This window comes from Hypomesus transpacificus, chromosome 5 (genome assembly GCF_021917145.1).
Source record: "Hypomesus transpacificus isolate Combined female chromosome 5, fHypTra1, whole genome shotgun sequence".
NCBI lineage: Eukaryota > Metazoa > Chordata > Actinopteri > Osmeriformes > Osmeridae > Hypomesus > Hypomesus transpacificus.
This window is the reverse complement of record NC_061064.1, coordinates 2759883-2778888: the sequence shown is the minus strand read 5'-3', so window position 1 is coordinate 2778888 and position 19006 is coordinate 2759883. Positions and strand designations below refer to the sequence as shown.

The window sequence follows — 19006 nt, the reverse complement described above, 5'->3', positions numbered from 1 at the left end:
ACTTTCGGGTTGTCAGTCCATGCAGTTTCAAAACATCCGTCTTTAGTTCTTTATACATCATGTTTTCCTACTTCATTCTTAGTTTGAAAAGGACACTAGCCAACTTGATTTTATCTGACCAACAGCCATCCAGACACTACATAGCTCTGGATCAAACCATTTGTTCCCTCTGTAAGTGCATCGAGATAGAAGACACCCATGCCAAAGGATAGATGCATCAATCATATCTCTGGAAGTTTACAAGAGTGCCAGAATGACATCAGAAAATCTGAGGAGTTGTATTTCAATAGTACAATGTTCGTAAAGTACTGATATATATATTTTAAATCATCTTTAGTTTTAGTAGACCCCCCAAAAATATATTAACACACAAGCTCCCTTTGATGAAACAGAAGTTGTAAAATCAAGTTGTATGAAAATACTTTAATTGTTATCACGCATCCAACTACATTATGGCTAACTAAAGACATTCTACACATTTTTGCTGTGACAAGCAGCTCGATAGCTTGCTCGGTCAGTCCACAAATTGCATGTGCGTACGTGGACTATTGTGAAATTCACACTTGTTTATATAAGACAAGGCTCACTAGCTCACCAGATCCATTCTACTGTTGAAGTACAGCAGTCAGATATATCACAGCATTGGTGAAAAGGTTCACATTAATGATATACAGTAAAGAGAGCAAGGAAAAATTGCCATTGTCAAAGCAATAAAACAAGTGTCATGTTCCACATAGTGTTGCCAAATAACTACACCCAATGTGAGACCCCATTGTTTCTGTGTAGAAGTGAAGAACGCGAGTTAGCCAAACCAATGTCCACAAGGTTGTCAAGTTCAACTGATGGTGGTGATCCCTGGTGGTCATCCGGAGTGTTCAACAACAACAGAAGAGGTCATTTATCATTTCTTCTGGAAAAATCCCATAATTGAAGCCTGCTTGGTTCCTTTATTGGCAGTGGGAGTAGATTTCTTCTGGCTTTTCTTTTCCTCTTTCTTGCCAGTTGATAGTGCAGCGGGGGCTGAAGTGGGTTTACTGGCCTGGACTTCATCCTCTGTCTCAGAGTAGGATTCACTCTCGAAGGCCTTCTCTGTCACTGGACAACAGACAGACATTCTTTGATCAGACATCTAACCTTTCATGGTTATCCTATCATGTCTTTGTATATGAATGAAGAAACAGGATATTTAGACTGTAAAATCCAAACGTGACAATACTGGATCACTGATATGAAATAAAGTTATAAAACCGTACCAATGCAGCCCTCTTCATCCTGAAAGGTATGAGCTTTCAAGACACGCCTCCTTTTCCTCTTCTTAGGAGACTTCTCCTGGATGGATGTAAAAAGACTGATTATAAAACATAAAAATAGATCATACAACTTTGATACTACTCCATGCCGTATTTGTTAGGGTTTAGTAACCCCAAAACAAGAAGTTATATCAATAGACATCTCACATCAGGGCATGAAACTGGTTCTCTCTTTACTTGGCAGCCCCGACTCGACGAAGGCTTCCTCACGTCTTGTTGCCGTGGAGAATCAGGAATAACTATAACGGCGAAAAGTTAGCTCAACTTCAGGTTGTAATCCAATTGATGACCTAAAATGCATTAAGCTGCATGAAGGATGAACTTTTGTAGAAATGCAGGGGCCAAAGACACAGCAGGGCCTGTGCAGCTTGTCTTACCCTCATCATCACTACTGTCTGGCTGAGGCTTTTTGATCCTCCTCCTCTTCTTCTTCTGGCTCTCTGTTTTCTCCTCCTCACCATCAGAATGGTTGAGCCTCTTGGTCTTGCTACCGAAAGGAAAAATAACAGTGCTGCGTTCAAGTGCTGTCATAGTTGGATCCTTGCATGCACATGCACTGTGTTTTAAGCATAATCAAACGCACCTTCCGTGCTCCTTCTCAAGCACATCCTCTGGTTCCTCCATCTCCGGCTGAGTTTGTTTCTCAGGTTGGCTTGTAGGTTTACTCTCTACTGGAGAAGGTTCAGCTACTTCCTCCTGTTTCACTGGGTCCACAGGCTTTTCTGTGGCAAACACAACACGTGTCAAGTTTAGATGGTTCATTCCTAAAAGACACATGATCAGATTTGCAGATGTAGGTCTTCTCACTTCCTGCTTGTTTCCCGAAGAAGTTACTCATAGCGTTTGTCTTGGAAACTGGTTTATTTTTGGAGATCTCAATCTAGAAAATATATATATATATAAAAAAAAAAAAGGGTCATTAGTACAACACTAAAGTACGTGTTACAGTTGGCAGTGTGTGTATAACAAGATCTTTCAGAGAAGAGCGAGTAGTAAACATGGGTACCGCGGGTACATCAACAGGTGTGTCCTCCTTCTCCGACTTGATGTCTTTTTCGTTTTTCGGGGCATTCTTGTTTCCAAACATCCCCATGATTCCTTTAGGCTTGGAGGTAGGTTTAGCAGGCAGACTGGTTTGACCATTCATGACAGATTTGACTTCTTGTTCCATGTCTGGTAGTGGAGTCAGTGTTCTCTCAGGAATCTGTATGGGGACTGCGCTGGCACAGTGGATAGCACTGTACCTGTGCCATCAGATTGATAAATTATATTTTAAAGATCAGTGAGTGAAGCACATTTGTTTTTATACTATAATAGTAGTCATTGATAGCTGTTTATTCCTATTCTTTCGCTGACCAACATGCATTTAATATAGATGGGTAACCTGCTGCAGTTCTTCATATTCTCCTTCACAGCGTCATAATCAACACTGTACAGGGGACCACTGTCTTTCAGCTCGGCTTTCTGGACGCTGTACACGTGGACACTAACAGTCAGGCTCAACTTTGACTTCACATCTGCGAAACACAGAACACGTTTAGATACGTATGTGGCTTGCAGATCACAAGGGATTTTAGAAACCTGTTAAATTACATTACAGGTGAACAGCATCTTAAACACAAAAGATCTGAAGGAACTTCAGCAGGTGGACAGAGAGATGACGTACCCTCCAGCTGATCCTCTCGCACAACCGACACCTTATGGCTCTGGAATAAAAGCAGAAGACTTCATTAATCCCACCAGTCATGCCTGACCACCCAAGGACTAAATATAAAAAGATGTCAGTTATGAAGACAGACATTAGGTGAACTGATAACATGCAAGCTAAACGTCATTGAAGTAGGAAGAATAGCTGGGGATAGTGTGCTCAAAGTCACGGGGCATTGTGTCTTGTCCACTTACCGCCTGGCCATTCTCAACAAACTTGCCAGAGACAAGATAAGTAGCATGAAGCTGAGCAGAACTCTCTCTCCTTTTCTGCTCCAAGTAATGAAACAGCATTCTGGAATATAAAAGATCACGAAGCATTCATTTTGAAACAAGGACAAACTGACATTTTTTCGCAGCGAGTCACTTTAAAGATCTGTCTAAACTAAAGCGTGTAACCCAGTTGTCTACGTAGAAACTATTCTTAATGGGTTCAATGTGGACTACATTGCTGGTTAACACTCACTGTTTGGCCAGGTTGACATGGACACCGAGTGTGAGACTAAGCCATTTGTAGGTTACCTGTTTGAAGACACAACAGGTAAAGATGATTCAGCGAATACTTGTTTGATTGGAAAGTTCTGTAATATGACTAGAACCTTATTTTACTTTATTAATCAGATAAGGAACTGTAGCTAGTTAGCTAACAACATTAGTGTTGTGGCTAGTGGCTATCTAAGCAAGCTAACCCTCATCAGCAGCAATACAAGTCGTAAATCAGGAAGAGGTCACTTACTATCTTATTGTGGTCATTGACATATTCATCAATATTATCCAGATACATTTCATCCATTGTGTTACTTGAATAGGGTTGGCTGCTAGGATACTTGTTGCTTATGTTGCCGTACACAGGTACGACGTTGTGGCGGGAATACGTTCACCAGCGCTTTATTTACTTCCTGTCACGTGTGCTTGGACCAGGTTGTGTTCACAACCGTCCAAGTGTTTAGAGACTGTTGCGACATAATGGCCGCTCAGCACCTCTCTCACCGCTCATCTCAGTTTCAGACCAGATGTGCTCGATATTTATACATCTGGTCTGAATGTTGCATACAACATTACGGATTTAGTGGTCCCCTCTTTCTATGTCCAAGTCATAACACTTTCATTTTCCATCAACACCTAAATGTATAATTTTTCTAATGCTTAATGTTCATTCTCAATTTTGCAACAGAAAATATAAATATTTAGTATCCACTCATTGAGAATAAAATAACTCACACATTTCAATATGCAAGACAAAATGGTCATTAGCAGTACAATGTTATTTTTTATTTCAGTTTTCAATTTGAGACATCTGGTTGTTTGTCTCAGACTCAATGTGTGTCGCTTGTTCTACTGTTTTCACATGAACCATCTTGTATTTTTTCTTCATATCCCTTAGTAATGTCAAAGCCTCTTCATACTCCTCCTTGTAGACATCTTTTTCTTCTAAAACACTGTCTGTAAAATAAACATAATTGACATATTCAACAAATGAAATATCTGAGCCACCTCTCAACCTCCCAGTAGACGCTGTTAGTATTCATACTTAAGTGGATTTTAGTGATTGTTTTCCTGTCTTTCATTTCTTGGAGCATCTCCTGAAATCTTTCCCCTTTGAGCTTTCTTGGTCTTGGCGTTGGTAGCTTTCCAATCTGTGAATTAAAAGTACGATTTAGTTTTAACTTATTTGTTAAAATATGGATGACAAAATCTATCAGTGTGTAAATATTTTGAATTAATTTAGAGTTTAACAGCAACCTTTTTCTCTTTTTCTGTGAATGGTGTTTGAAGGCAGTCAAGTTTAGGTTGGGAATCTCTGTAGACAAGGAGATTCTTGAGTGTGTGTTCTAACATCCTGACAGCAAATTGAATTCCTGTGAAACAAACCACTGCATGAAAACACTTATAATGGCCTACATCTATATACATATTACAATGAAGTCCAGTCACAATTATTTATACAGTATATTTAAATCAACCAATCTATAAAACAATTTAAAATAAAGCATTTAAGATCAGATTTAATACAAGGACATAAACAACAAGGATAACATTGCTGCACTTACACAGTCGCATAGGATAGGGAGAATAAATGGATCTTAAAATAAGATTGCCATACCAACAGGCTCCACCATATCAGGATCTGGTTTTGCATCCCACAATAATTCATAGCCTTTCAATTTCTCTGGAATGCCAATGCAATCTTTTTTCTCAATCTCTTTGAGATCCTCTGTCATGTCCAGTAGAAGTTTGTTTGAATCAGGTAAATTAGTTACCTGATAACAATAGGAAACTGTCACAATCGAACCAACACACTGTGATAAACCTTGAAGTCATTTGTAATAGAAAAAAAACAAGAAAAATATAATCGTTACCTGGGTAACAAAGAATGAGTCTCTATCTCGGAATGGATCATTAGCTGATTCCACTCCAGCATCCATAACATCAGAGCATCTAGTAACTGACCCCTCTTTCTTCTCCTCTAACTTGGTTTGTGGGCCAGAACTCAATGTGGACTGTCTCTCCAGTGAGCCAGGACTCATACAGAGTTCCTTATGTTCCAGTCCCATTTCTAGTACAGGGTTATCAAATAGAGTAGGAGTTGTCATCAGTATAGACGCCTTTGGTACCTTTCGGATTTTTGTCTTGACCTGTCCAGGGAAGTGAAACATCTCAATTATTGAAGCCGTAGAATGTCAAACCCTGAGCATTAACACTAAGTTAGAAACACTACATTCAAACCTTTCGTTTAGAGTCAGCTGATATCATCAAAGGAGGTTTCACCACTTCAGGTGTCTTCTTCCGGACTATTCTGATACCCAGCCTCTCCTGGAGGAAGTAGGTCAGCACAGGAGGGTCACCTGCACGTCCACAAATCTCATATCAGTGACATTCTTGTTTCACTTAATCAACAAACTACATTGTCCACTGTCTATCAGATACATACCACTTCTCTCCATGGTGAGTGGATTGGAGTGAATCACAAGCTCGTTCAGCATAGGGAACAGAGCGACGGCCAACAGCCCTTCTTCCTCAAATATCTGAAGATGATTATTCAACAGAGGTCCAAAAATCTAACTTTACCGATGCACAACATCATATTTCACAACCATGTAACATATTGAATAGGAACTGTACACACCTTATTGTTGGCTAGGTTGAGGAAGCGAAGCTCTGGCAGTGGCAAAGTGAATGCTCCAGACGATTCCTTTCTTTTCACAGTGTCAGGGGAAATTGGACTTTGGGAATTGTGCGGTACTCTGGACTCCTAAAGAGAACATGCAGAGAATTTACAAGCCCCTAGCATGTGAGTTTGACTAAGCACAAAGTGGTTAGCGATCACTTACCCCTGAGTCATTCTTTATTTCCTTACAACTTTGTTTTGAATCATCTGAGTTGATGAGATATCAGATATATAGATAAAACACGTGAGGAAAACTGTTGAACTACATATATAATGTTTGATTTTGTGTATACAAACCATGCATCCAGTTAGGAGCTTCTCTGATTACTCCAGCGGAGTCAAGGTAATTCGCAAGGTCTTCACTAGGCCGCTTGTTCTCAGTGGGCAAGTGCTGCAGACGCCCTGTCTGTTGCATGTATGGTATGTCGGAGATATAGTTTCCTTGCAGGTTTAAATACTGCAGTCTGAAATTGTCAAAAAGGAATTGTAAAACATGAAAATACAATTCATTTCACTAATAAACATACATTTATATAAACCTTCAATCTGTAACCAACCTTTTCAAGTTGGCAACGCTGCTGAATACTCCAGAGGAGAGTTTATTGTCATCTAGCGAGAGCAGCTCAAGAGCTCTGAACCGTGTCCCAGCATCCTCCACAGACCTGTGGAATAGTAGTTCATACTTTTATAGTTGATATATCCCTTTCAACATCCAAACACAGTCAGAGATAGGGCAGTACTGGCAACTTTGTGCAGCCATTGTGGGATATTTACATTTAGTCATTTAGCAGATGCTCTTATCCAGAGAGACTTACAGTACGTACAGGGACATTCCACCTGAGGCAAGTAGGGTGAAGTGCCTTGCCCAAGGACACAACGTCATTTTGCACGACAAGAAATCGAACCGACAACCTTCTGATTAATAGCCCGATTCCCTAACCGCTTAGCCATCTGACCTTCAATATCTATTCTTCAATAGTCTACCGCCCCCCAGTGGACTATGGTGTATCCTGCCACCAGACTAACCACAGCAAATGCATAGGTGTATGTGTCAGAAAACTTGAAAAAAAAAATCCTTATGTTTTTTTGGGGGTCAATATGAATGAACTCACTGCTGTGAGGGGCCTTTGTGTGGGGCTGCCAGGTTGGGAGGAAGAGCCTGGAGCTGATTGTGAGTTAGATGAAGGGCTTTCAGACAGGGGAGTAAACCAATGGACATGATGTCATCAACCGACAGGTTGTTGAAGGACAAATCCAGAACCTTATTTTAAAAAAAGAACCTTCAGTCAAACATCGCCTTCAGTCTCAATTTTGCAGAGTATCGAGATTTCATAAGTATGGGATTTAAACAAAGCGTATGTCATGAAAACTATGTAGATACCAATAAATAATCCAGTATCGATAGGTCATGGTGAGTCATTATACCTCCAAGTGAGGGAAGCCATCAGGATTGAATGTTATGTTGCAGAGACTATTCAAGGACAGCTCAAGCTCCCTCAAGGAGGAGAATTTGCTGAATGGCTCTAGAACAAGTAATAAAAATGGTTTTAGATCACATTCATAAAATGGCTTTGACACTCGAGAATTGTTCATTTTACGCTACCACTGTTATGTCCTGGTAAAGCAATGTTCAAGTTATTATTGTATACATGCAAATATGTTCCAGGCTAGAAAAACTATATAAAGAGGGGCCTAAACTAAAAGTATACGGCATGATGTAACAATAAACCTATTGGAAGAGAGTTGTCAGATGCATTGACATATGCAACATTGTCAAAATCCACTAAATCTTCAGTCTTGACCTGTTGAAGACAAGAAAACATAAACATTCATGATTAGTATAATATTTTCTCCATCTGTTCTTTTCTGATGAATCAAATTATTTATGGGATTCTTACAGAGTTCAGCCTCTGTTCACTGATGTCTACTGAGCACAGATCAGATGGCTGGTCCACACAATGCAACTTCATCTAGAAGGACAAGTTAAGAAAATCCTATGTTTGGTCTACTAGAGTATTTTTACTGACAGTTTCTGCAATCTACTTAACAGTATGTAACCCTGTAAAATCCATCCTTTTAGTGTTGATGTAAAAAATGTGGGCTGCAAAACTAAGTAACCTTACGTACCAGTAAGTTGCCATCCAGTGTATTGCCAGGGATATTTTTTACTTGTTTGCCCTCAGACACATCAGAGTTTGAGAACTTGTGTCCCTCCGTTTTCACCTGACCTCTCCTGTATTTGTGTTCCACTGAATTTCTGTGCGCCACAAGCCAATGGCCAACTCCTGTAGAACAAATTAACAGCATGAAGTTTACAGCATTGTCTTTCAGACAAGGCAGCCTTTTCGTGTATGCTCAAAATGCATTTTCACTAGCCTGACCTAGGCCAACTAATCTAGTAGTATGTATAGCTAGCTTACTCTGTAGCTACTGTAGGATATAGCAACGTTACTATATACTGTAGTACTGTACCTTCTCTTCTCTGATGAAAGAATGATCGGATGGGGAAACAATTTGAACAATAACTGTCCCCATTATCTAATTTGTAGTGTTCGGATGAAGCCATCATTTACGTTGCTGCTTTAGATGAATAACCACGCGTTATTCAATTATGATTGCGTTAGAGAAACGTTTCTAATGTTGCATAAACCGATAAGTTGAGAAACAAATGTTTCCATTATGTGAGCTTGATGAAACGGCCACTGTATCGGTGAGAGTTACTGTATCCTAGCAACAGACAGTAGCTAGCTAGTAACTTCCCGTCCAGCTGTTGGCGGTATAGAATCATTTGGTCCCTTTTGCATCCGCACTCACCCCACCACTTCGCATTATTCAATAGAAGAGATGCCTATCATAACATCAGGCGTCTCTAATTTTGTGAGAAGAAAAAATAAAATGGGCAAATCCTTTGTTGCAATGTCAAATAATAATTAGACAACCGTATATTACGGGATGACGTGTAAAGCCTGCTTCTGTAAGTATTAATAGATTAATTAACGAGCTCTCGACTTGTTCAAAGATCACCATTTCATTTGATGTTGTTATCCAGCTAGAATATTAGCTAGCTAGCTACAGTAATGAACGTCGAGGTAAATTATGTTATGTTCACGTTGAAATGAGTTTCGGTCGAGTGATCAGATAGCTAGCTACATTTAAATTGTAGTTAACGGTATTTTCCACAAAAATTGTAGTCTAGCTTATAGTCAAGTACTAGTCTACATCGGAAAATGTAATGGCACTAATACCAAAAATCTCAAAAGGTTATTTTTATAACTTTTCGAGCCATAAACCTTGTCTTTAATGTTGGTTTACTACTACAATAAATGTGTAGTCTATGCCAATTTACAAATTCAAATTATGATTTTGGACATAATGTTTTTTTGTTATGTGCAACTGCAACGTTGTTCGACTGCTTGGAGATCCACTGTAAAAGTAGTGTAATCGTGTGTAAGCGTGTGTGAAATCTCTCGTTATAGAAATTCTAATCAACCATGGGCAACACACCATCACGGAAAGGCTATGAAAAGCAACCAGAGAAAACCACGCTGTTCAAGAAAGAGCCGACTGGAATAACTTACAGAATCCCAGCTCTCCTCTACTTGAAAGACACACAAACATATCTCGCCTTTGCAGAGAAGCGGAGCTCTCCATCAGACAGCGATGCTAAAATTCTTGTTATGAGGAGAGGGTCACTTCAAAATGGATCCATTCAGGTGATTATCAGACACGTGCACCCTGATGCCATTATGCCATAATGTCCAAGATTATATCCATCCATGCTTTGGTTGTATTTAGAATTAAATTCCAGTGAATGAGTCTATATATTGCCTGTTAACACTTATTTGATGTTTAAACCCAGTGGTCCCCATCTCAAGAGGTGACGTCAGCATTTTTACCAGAGCATCGCACCATGAACCCCTGTCCTGTCTTTGAGAAGAATACCAAGACTCTGTTCCTGTTCTTCATCTGTATCCTGAGCAATACCCCAGAGCACCGTCAGATAATCACAGGCAGGAACAAGGCCCGTCTGTGCTACGTCACCAGCAGTGATGATGGCCAAACCTGGAGCCAGGCAAAGGACCTGACAGAGAGTGTGATTGGCAAAAACGTCCGAAGATGGGCTACGTTCGCTGTCGGTCCAGGACACGGCATTCAGCTGGAGAGTGGCAGGTTGATCATTCCGGCCTATGCCTACTACGTCCCTTTCAAATGCTTCTCCTTCCCTATACCGTTCACCGTACAGCCCCACGCTCTCTCCATACACAGCGATGACTTTGGCCAGACATGGAGGATGGGAAAGATGCTCCAGCGGAAGTCGTGTGAGTGTGAGATGGCAGAGATTATAGACCACGAGGGCAGGAGTCACCTCTACTGCAACGCCCGGAACAAACACGGTCACAGAGTGGAGGCCCTGAGCGAGAGCAGCGGTGCTTACTTTGACAAGCCCCGATTGGCTCCCAAGCTGGTGGAACCACGCCACGGTTGCCAGGGAAGCGTAATTGGCTTCCCTGCTCCGGAATTTGTACCAAACGACGAAGCGGACAGCATAGGAGGCACCACGTCACCTCTGTCCCCGGACACTCAAACATGGCTGCTCTTCTCCCACCCTACCAACAAGACGAGCAGGAGGGACATGGGGGTGTACCTGAACCGCTCCCCACTGCACTCGTCCGGGTGGGACCAGCCCTGGGTCATCCACAGCGGGCCCAGTGGCTACTCTGACCTGGCGCACAGTGAAGACGTTGAGCACTTCGCCTGCCTGATGGAATGTGGGAAGGAGAGCGAACTTGAACAGATCGCCTTTGTGTCTTTTAACCTAAGTGATGTCATGCAGACGGTTGACAAAGAAAAGAAAGAACTGTAACTTGTTGGTTTTATTCCAGTAGTGGTGAACACCTGTTTCATGCTCAGCTCATTCTTGTATTTGACCTGAAATCAGTCTAGCTGGGAGTTATGAACCCACAATATGATCTGAATCCCTCTATTCGTACTGTGTGTGTGTCCTAAAGCAGATAAAGCATGATTGTTTTATAAATATATAGTAGTTTTCTACCACATCACTGATTCTGTAACTCCTATGACAGAGCTATGTAACATAATCAAGCTGGAAGCAAAGTACATGTGATTACAGAATGATAATGGACTACTGCATGAGGTCCTTGAAGGACAACCTACCTGTGATTTTTTTTTGTTTTGTCTTTTTTTTTTTTAAAGTTGTGCATATTTATATCTCTCAATGCCATTTTAGAAATGTAAGAACGTACTTTTGTGTGGATCGGAGAATAATTGCAAGTGCATTCCAGCCAGCCAATCACAGTACAAGTTGGATCTATTACCTCATAGCTAAATCAGCTCTCCCTAGTTGTGTCAGCGTGGTAGGTATTCCATTGTGAGATGGGATTCACGGCTTAATTTCTCATGCTCTTCAAATGGGCAGTGAAAAGAAATTAGCCAATTGTACCTCTCATGCTATGGCAAGAGTATAAATATCTCTATGAGACTGCTCCCCCTATGGTTGTTTTCATTTTTCCATTGAAATGAATTAATTCTCTCATAATGCATGGGTTTCTTAGTCGCCTGATGGCTGTGCAACACTGACATTCCATTTCTGACTATTGGCACTTAAGTGAGCACTGTTTACAATGTATCACTGTGAATGCTTTGACTTTTTGACCTTTTGTTGCATCCACTGGAATCAGAAAAACACGTTCTCTATCAGGGGTAGTTAACTCTTTTGTATAACAGTGCTCACCTGAGTGGATGGCTGTAGAATATTTGATTACATGCTTCTTATAAAAAAAATGTGCCATATTCAAACAGTGTTCCATCCCAATACCTCGCCACCTTATAAATAAATTCAGTTGTGTCAACTACCTCCACATTCCCATTGTTGCCTGGCGTCTTAGAAATCCAACAAGCTGAAAAGCATCATCTTACTTTTACAACCCCAGTCATGTGCCTGTATAGTTAAAATTCTTGTTACTTGTTACCTTCTATAAAAGGCATGCATAACCATGTATTTTTGAGAAAGCAAATAAAAAGAATTATCAAATGCTATGTTGTCATTTTCATATTTGTTTTACAAAACTATTATGTGGCATTAAGGTTACATGGTGTGCAGTATGTTACGGAATTGTAATAAATGTTTTTTGTCAAAATGTCACTCCAAAACCCAGACCTCCGTCTATGAGACTAGTAAAAGTAAAAATGTCAATGCAATATAAAAATATTTTGTGTACTGCAGTATGATCATCAAAGTTTTAACGGTTGTTTTCTTTTGTTTCATTTATAAAATGAAATGTCTCAAACACAAACTGCTAGAATTGAGATGTCTCAACAGAAGAACATTTTTCGATTTCACAAAATGATCAGAGTTGTCAAAAAAACGTCCAAATGTCAAGATCAGGGGGCGACTGTACTGTTGACCCAGTCCCACACATGCATGGAGCCATCGGCAGCAGCTGAGAGGACGGTCTGAGGCCGGCTGGGATGCCATATGTGAGAGGTGACCAGAGGAGGGATGATGCTAGGATGAGACACACTTGACATCACATGACCCTGGTGCACAAAAAGAGGCTTGGATTCCCTGCACTCGGGTATCCAAGTGGAGGTGTCGTAGATCTCCACCAGTCCGTTAAAACCTGGAAAAGTGAGATTATGAGAAAGTCTATATCTGATATCAAAAGTTTTCTTTCATGAAAAACGGCCGTTTTACTTACCTGAAACAGAAAGACAGTTGTCCAAAGCAGGTGCCCATGACACATTCATAAAATCATGACTGGGAATGTTCCTCTGGATATCGAGTTGAGCCTGACCTACACAGCTTCTAAGGTCTCGTAGGTCGGACAGCACGACCAGGCCGGACGAGGACAGCCGTGCTACCCTATGGCGGCCCTGCTCTGGCGAGGACAGGCCTGAGGAGGCAGCCATGCACCAGAGCTCCGACTCTCTCCCCTCTGCTGGCGTAGGCGTAGGGACTGTAGATGTCCTTGTGTCCCCCACAAATAGGTCCCCCCCACAGGTACAAGCCAGAAATACGCTGCCAGTCACAAACTGCAGGGAGCTTAATACATCGGGGATGTCTTTTCCTACGCGGGAAAGAGGAGGGATAGGATGTTACGTGTATTAGTACATTTACATTTAGTCAATTAGCAGACGCTCTTATCCAGAGCGACTTACAGTAAGTACAGGGACATTCCCCCGAGGCAAGTAGGATGAAGTGCCTTGCCCAAGGACACAACGTCATTTGGCACGGCCAGGGAATCAAACCGGCAACCAGATGAATAGCCCGATTCCCTAACCGCTCAGCCATCTGACTCCCTAGTATATCATTGAGTAGACAGACTCTTCCCAGGAGGCTGTGTGTTCTCTCACCCACAGAGTAGAGAGAGCTTCCAGACGTCAGATCGGTCAGCTGGAGGTCGCAGATCTGAGATCCATGAAGAACATGGAGGTCTCCGGTTAACCCGGGGGCGATCTTGCTGCCGCTCTGTGACACGCGTGTGGGCTGGATGCATCCAGAGCTCTTTATGACATCTATCATTTGAAGACAAATTACGGGGCGGCACCGAGTTGTGAATCAAAAAACTGCTTCTATTGTTTACTGTAAAATTGTAGGTGTAGACGATGCAACAGGAAACAGGGGGGGGGGGGGGGGGTACTTACCAGAGTCATTGCCCCCTACGTCCCACACTTGCAGTTTGTTGCTCAGCCCATCATTGGTTACCACACACCTGGTAAGGAGAGATCAAACATTTTGTCACCCTTTTATACTTTTGCAGCAATCTCATTAACTATAAAATGGCAATGGTTGATCAGTTGACTATTTCAGCCATTCTGGCACTGGCTGGAGTGAAGCACTAATATGCGTTCTCTAAATTCCTCTGGTAATGAATAATAAGTATTTTTCTTTCTGCATGGACAGCTGTACCTTGTTCCTTTAATGTGTTTAAGGCAATGAACCGGTCCATTTGTGAAACCTCCATGGACCACTTTAAAATCTCGCTCTGCACAAAGACCCTGCAGACAGAAAAAGCTATCGTCAGTGGCAAGTATAATATTTCAAAGCATTTTTTCTTTTTTATTCAACTCAATTGATCTCTAGGTCTGTCAATATCCATACTTGATTATCATCTGCAAATAGTTTAAGAGGAAGAAGAAGCTCCAAAATTTCATTCTTGGTTGAACTGTATCCAGCGACACATATAGCTGTAGAGACAAAGTTTAATGAACAACTTCCGGTTGATGAAGAGACTAAAAGGTTTAATTTTGCGAAAACTATTTAAACAGACTTTTTCCTGCAGTCCATTCAATAACTCTAGTTGGATGTTCAAGTTGATACACATGAAGGTCTTTGTAGCTGAAAAGGAGTATGAAATGCATGTCTTAGAAAGTTGGAGAAACATAATTGAAATTGTACAGATCGTTCAGCGACTATTAAAAATGTTCAATGAGCAACAACTTGACTTCTGGTTTGTTGAATACCTCAGTGTTTTAGCTTCTGTCAACTCATGCAGACAAAACATATATAACAAAAGCCCTGTGCAACTGCAATAACTAATTTAAAAAAACAGTTCTTACGTTTTCAGAGACTCGATAAACCAGTCGTCAATAGTCTCATCAAAGGCTGCAACATCTATTTCATTCATTGTAGACAGCTAGCGTGGCTTCTGCTGAACCTCGGCAGTCCACAGTGATGGCAAATTGTTGTTTACGAGTTGGGAATGGCATCGAAGTTGTATTATCGCCATCTAGCGCATTGGAGTTAACTTCATGCAATGCAAGTTGACAGACTTCTCTGTACATGATCTACTACCTCCAAAATGTATTTTGTATTGATTGTTATTTTTATATAAAGGATTAAGTGTTTGGCCTTCCGTTATAACATTTTTTGTTTAAAATTCCATTCACAGCACAATTTAGTAATTATCATCAATGTTACAATTTGTTCAACCGTTTTGACAGTATGTGAGATGTAACTCATACAACTTTCCCTTCCCCCAGAGGCGTAACCACAGGTAGACCTGGGTAGGCACAGGCCTACCTTATTTGTTCTAAGGCCTACCCAAAAACATCTCTGACAAATTAAGTAAATAAGTAAAAAAAAACTGAAAAAAATGCTTATCCATATTTTTCTAGGCCTACTCAAAAAGATGATTCTGGCTACGCCCCTGCCTCCCCCTGTCCCCAAATCACTAGATGAGGACAGCTGCAGTGAGCCCCGTGATATAACTGGGAAGACAGAGAGCCTCATGTAAACAGATTTGTGGGATTTTACTCCATTGTGGTAGTGTCACGCTGTGCTGACTGAATAGCACAAGCACAAAGATAGAGTGATAACCAGACCACAATGCAGGGCACAATGCAATGGCCCATGTTTACAGATAGCATCCCAGCTTTTAACCTCTATTGCACCAGTCCAATCACAAGTCATCTTCTGACTTCATAAAACACTGATGTCTAATATTTGTGTTCAGTGTTTGCTGAGGTCTATTATAGCATTTTACCAATTGAAGGGATTTTTTTAATGACAGATATGATCATATTTGTGATCCTGATGTTGATTAGATTAAAGACCTGAGACAAAAATATAAAGATTTGAATATCAAATTATTTATTTCACTTTTGATTTGGATATGCTAATGTAAACTATTCATAGCACGAGGTGCAGATGAGTGTCTAGTGAACAGCGTAATCTGTGCTTCAACAATGGAATCAATGGCTGCATGACGTAGTTTCAATATGCCAGACACTGCTTCCCAGACATGAAGAGAATGGTGAGATGACATAAACATGAACATGAGCGAAAGTACTTCATTCACAAAAGCTCCATTCCAAAACAACTATTTGGGTCAGTCACTTGACCGGCTTTGTGTGGTAGCTTTACAATAGTGGGCAAAGCATACTTGCAATAACTTAACTCTCTGTCTGTGAGCCAGGGGCGTCGTTAGACCCTTTTTACTGGGGCACGTGCAGCAGTATAAATCTGCTGTGCCTCAGTAAAATCTAAAGTTTGAGTTTTAACAATTTACTTTATTAGTCAGTAATTCATTATCCCAATCAACGATTGTAAAATCAAAGCAGTTTAACCAAAAACACAAACCGATGCCCGCAGAATTCCATGTCAGCACGCTCTGAGCTTGCTAAATAGCCACTGCGGCACGCACACAGAAGTTCAGGTGTCGGACTCGACACACAAGTCGGAATTGAGGTAGGCTAAGACAACATTACAAAGACACATATATCTGTCTACTGATCATCATATTTTGACTAAAACATTAAAACAATATTACGTATGAAGCTCAAAAAACCAGTAGGCTATTTGCGCCCAAATGAATGCGAAGGAAATGTGCGCGCTCGCATTAACTATTGATTTCCCTGCCAAAGCTGATATCAAACTTTCGTCCCTGAACTGCTGTATAGTGGGTTAAGCAAGCAGAGTTTCTATAGCCTAGTAGTGCATTGTGAGCAGCAAGCTTGAAAGAAAAAAAAGGGATATGAATAGGGGCCTGTGCCCTAGTAGAGTTTTATGTCTAACAACACTTCTGCTCTGAGCTCTCTGTTATATACTATAATTGGCTGAAAGTAAGCCCAGATGGGAACTGTAGGCTAGCTCAAACAACAGAGTGCACCACTAGTGTTGTTCCACTTGTATCACTGTTCAAAAAAAAGGTGCATCATGTTTGTGTCTTCTGGATCAGTTGACAGTCTCTCTCATCACTACCAACACAGCCAATCAACATATGTGGAATTAATCATTAGACACTTGATTTATTCTCTGTATAAGAGTTTATTAATAACTGAAACAAACAACACCATAAATTACATATAAATAGCAAACACTAACATCGGTAAGTGTATTATTATTATTAATGTATCTTCTACAATTCATTTCCAAAGCTTAAAAATTAATATAAAGACAACTCAAGGTACTGTGTTGTTAAAATGTATGCACTTTTGATCATTCGATTGATGCCCTCAGCTCTTGAAGTCCTTCATTATTAATCAAAATAAAATTTATGTCCAATGGAAATTAACATTTGATAAGTTACCTGAACCATTTGTTGTAACTAAACCGGTATTTGTAACTTGTCCACCACATACAGATACTGACATTCAGAATGTAGCAAATTGTTTTGAACTTTGTCATGTGTAGCCAGAATAAAAGGCTTGTTTGACCACATTATCGTCAAAAGATTCATGAATAAATAGGTCCTTTCTCAAGGTCAACTCATGGTCTTCAATTACTGTTGAACTTATCCAGAGCCACACACCCCTGCCCATTCAACCTAACTCAGCAAAGCATCGATCCTCAGTCAGTGAAGTTCTTCCGGTCGTATTATCTTGTTAGTAACTGCTAAAACCGCATTGCACAGCACCTGCAAATGATGAACAGAACACAATGAGGTGTTGTCTGGCAGGTTGTACAACTTGTATTTATCGTAGTGAGAGCATAGAGTTTCAATATATATCTTTTTGTTTTTTTTCTAATTGGATTTGATTTATTCACAATACCACTTCAAATATTACAATAATAATACAGTTGGGGTACAAGACCAATTGGGACCAATTGAGTGAAAGGGTCCCCCAAAGAAGCTAGGAAAGCTTATAGGAGGGGGCCAATGATTCAAGTAAGGGTAGTGTCATATCATTAGACATTAACCATCCAGGGTTCTGTACTGACCCTCATTCCAATAGATGAATAACTTAGTTACATACATGTACATCTCATCATGTATGTACGTCATGTCATGTATGTACCTGTATCTACGTGGACAACCATGGTGGCCAACAATATACTCTTGGGCATAGCAGAACCGTCTGCAAAGTCCTCTGCTTCCACATGTCCAGTACTGCATCTCCGCATCCTCAGCTGGAACAGATTAGGATATGGTCACAGTAAGGAGAAAAAGAAACAAATTCATCCACCCTATTGTCTGTTTATGGTTACGGCCAATTAGACGATTAGAATTCTCATGACAGAAACACGTTTGATTATACTGTAGTGTCATTTTCAATGACATCAACATTCAGACCGGCACCGTCACATCCAGTTACAAGTGAAGCTATCTACTGCTTACCCTCAACAGAAGACAGCGTGAGGAACAGCACAAGGAAAACCAAGCCCAATCCCTTCATGTTTTGGAGTTACAAACTTCTCAGAGAGTGCTGTTGCCAAGGCCGGTGTTGCATTTATACAGTGTTTCACCCAAGTGGGAGGAGTCAGACGGGCACTGTTTGAACCACAGTACAGGACTGTCATTCCATGACAGAGGTATCTTTGGGGATGAAAGTGGAGTGAGGCAGATCTCCTTTTGTGACACAACTGCAGCGTGTTAAGTGTTAATGAGGATCTAACTACATATTGTTCGACCAAGAGTTTGAGCAAAACTGTTATTTGTTGTTGAACCTGATTTTGGCCAGCATAAAAGTAGGATAGACAGAGGAACATTTGGATAGCCTTTTTATTCTACTTTTTCAAACAGTTTAAAAGTACTTACATAAACCTCTCTGACTGGACACCTGCAGAATAACCCAAGTCAGAAGAAAAATGAACAAAACCCTCACCACTCATGACTCCCCAGAATAAGGCCTCACAGTATGTGTTAAAGCACAAGTTCACCTTTTTGATTAAGATGCAGACAATCAATCCAGCTACCGGTCTCTTGGTACTGTGTTTCAGCGCTGCTCTTACAGTACACTACTCTGCACAGGTCTGAAACTGGCAGTGGTTAATGTGATACTGCTGATGCTGTCAAACTGCAATCAAACTACACACAAAAACCGAGCTCTGATGACACAGGAGCTGTTGTGATTTAAA

At 40.7% G+C, this 19006-nt stretch overlaps 5 protein-coding genes across 7 annotated transcripts; 1 reads left to right on the top strand and 4 right to left on the bottom strand.

Annotated features, from left to right (window-relative positions):
• Positions 1–230: 230 nt before the first annotated feature.
• On the bottom strand, positions 231–3908 carry pold3 (polymerase (DNA-directed), delta 3, accessory subunit). Of its 2 annotated transcripts, none has more exons than XM_047020326.1 (12): positions 3754–3908; positions 3484–3539; positions 3213–3312; positions 2977–3016; positions 2695–2827; positions 2326–2554; positions 2118–2190; positions 1894–2032; positions 1688–1797; positions 1458–1549; positions 1254–1329; positions 231–1095 (listed from the first exon to the last, which is right to left on the bottom strand). In XM_047020326.1, exons 1-12 carry the CDS (start codon positions 3808–3810, stop codon positions 902–904), a joined length of 1299 nt encoding a protein of 432 aa, XP_046876282.1. In that variant the 5' UTR covers positions 3811–3908; the 3' UTR covers positions 231–901. The 2 variants fall into 2 exon arrangements, with proteins under 2 accessions (XP_046876282.1, XP_046876281.1); XM_047020325.1 differs by having other exon boundaries at positions 232–1095; positions 2317–2554.
• Positions 3909–4293: 385 nt separating this feature from the next.
• On the bottom strand, positions 4294–8817 carry xrra1 (X-ray radiation resistance associated 1). The gene is made up of 17 exons (XM_047020922.1): positions 8659–8817; positions 8314–8471; positions 8085–8156; positions 7916–7988; positions 7612–7709; positions 7302–7447; positions 6744–6848; positions 6550–6650; positions 6350–6393; positions 6145–6270; positions 5950–6043; positions 5745–5863; positions 5378–5653; positions 5122–5278; positions 4761–4876; positions 4549–4654; positions 4294–4460 (listed from the first exon to the last, which is right to left on the bottom strand). The coding sequence occupies exons 1-17, from the start codon at positions 8753–8755 to the stop codon at positions 4294–4296; spliced, it is 2055 nt and encodes a 684-aa protein (XP_046876878.1). The 5' UTR covers positions 8756–8817.
• Positions 8818–9017: 200 nt separating this feature from the next.
• Positions 9018–12241, top strand: neu3.1 (sialidase 3 (membrane sialidase), tandem duplicate 1). Its single transcript, XM_047020784.1, has 3 exons — positions 9018–9160; positions 9663–9899; positions 10046–12241. Exons 2-3 carry the CDS (start codon positions 9678–9680, stop codon positions 11048–11050), a joined length of 1227 nt encoding a protein of 408 aa, XP_046876740.1. The 5' UTR covers positions 9018–9160; positions 9663–9677; the 3' UTR covers positions 11051–12241.
• A 5-nt stretch (positions 12242–12246) lies between these two features.
• On the bottom strand, positions 12247–14897 carry wdr73 (WD repeat domain 73). 2 transcript variants are annotated; one of them, XM_047020785.1, is made up of 8 exons: positions 14767–14897; positions 14478–14545; positions 14309–14394; positions 14117–14205; positions 13852–13919; positions 13561–13722; positions 12906–13274; positions 12247–12827 (listed from the first exon to the last, which is right to left on the bottom strand). In XM_047020785.1, the coding sequence occupies exons 1-8, from the start codon at positions 14832–14834 to the stop codon at positions 12589–12591; spliced, it is 1149 nt and encodes a 382-aa protein (XP_046876741.1). In that variant the 5' UTR covers positions 14835–14897; the 3' UTR covers positions 12247–12588. The 2 variants fall into 2 exon arrangements, with proteins under 2 accessions (XP_046876741.1, XP_046876742.1); XM_047020786.1 differs by lacking the exon at positions 14309–14394 and having other exon boundaries at positions 14767–14790.
• Positions 14898–16968: 2071 nt separating this feature from the next.
• defbl2 (defensin, beta-like 2) lies at positions 16969–18951 on the bottom strand. The gene is made up of 3 exons (XM_047020577.1): positions 18267–18951; positions 17947–18058; positions 16969–17564 (listed from the first exon to the last, which is right to left on the bottom strand). The coding sequence occupies exons 1-3, from the start codon at positions 18322–18324 to the stop codon at positions 17543–17545; spliced, it is 192 nt and encodes a 63-aa protein (XP_046876533.1). The 5' UTR covers positions 18325–18951; the 3' UTR covers positions 16969–17542.
• Positions 18952–19006: the final 55 nt, after the last annotated feature.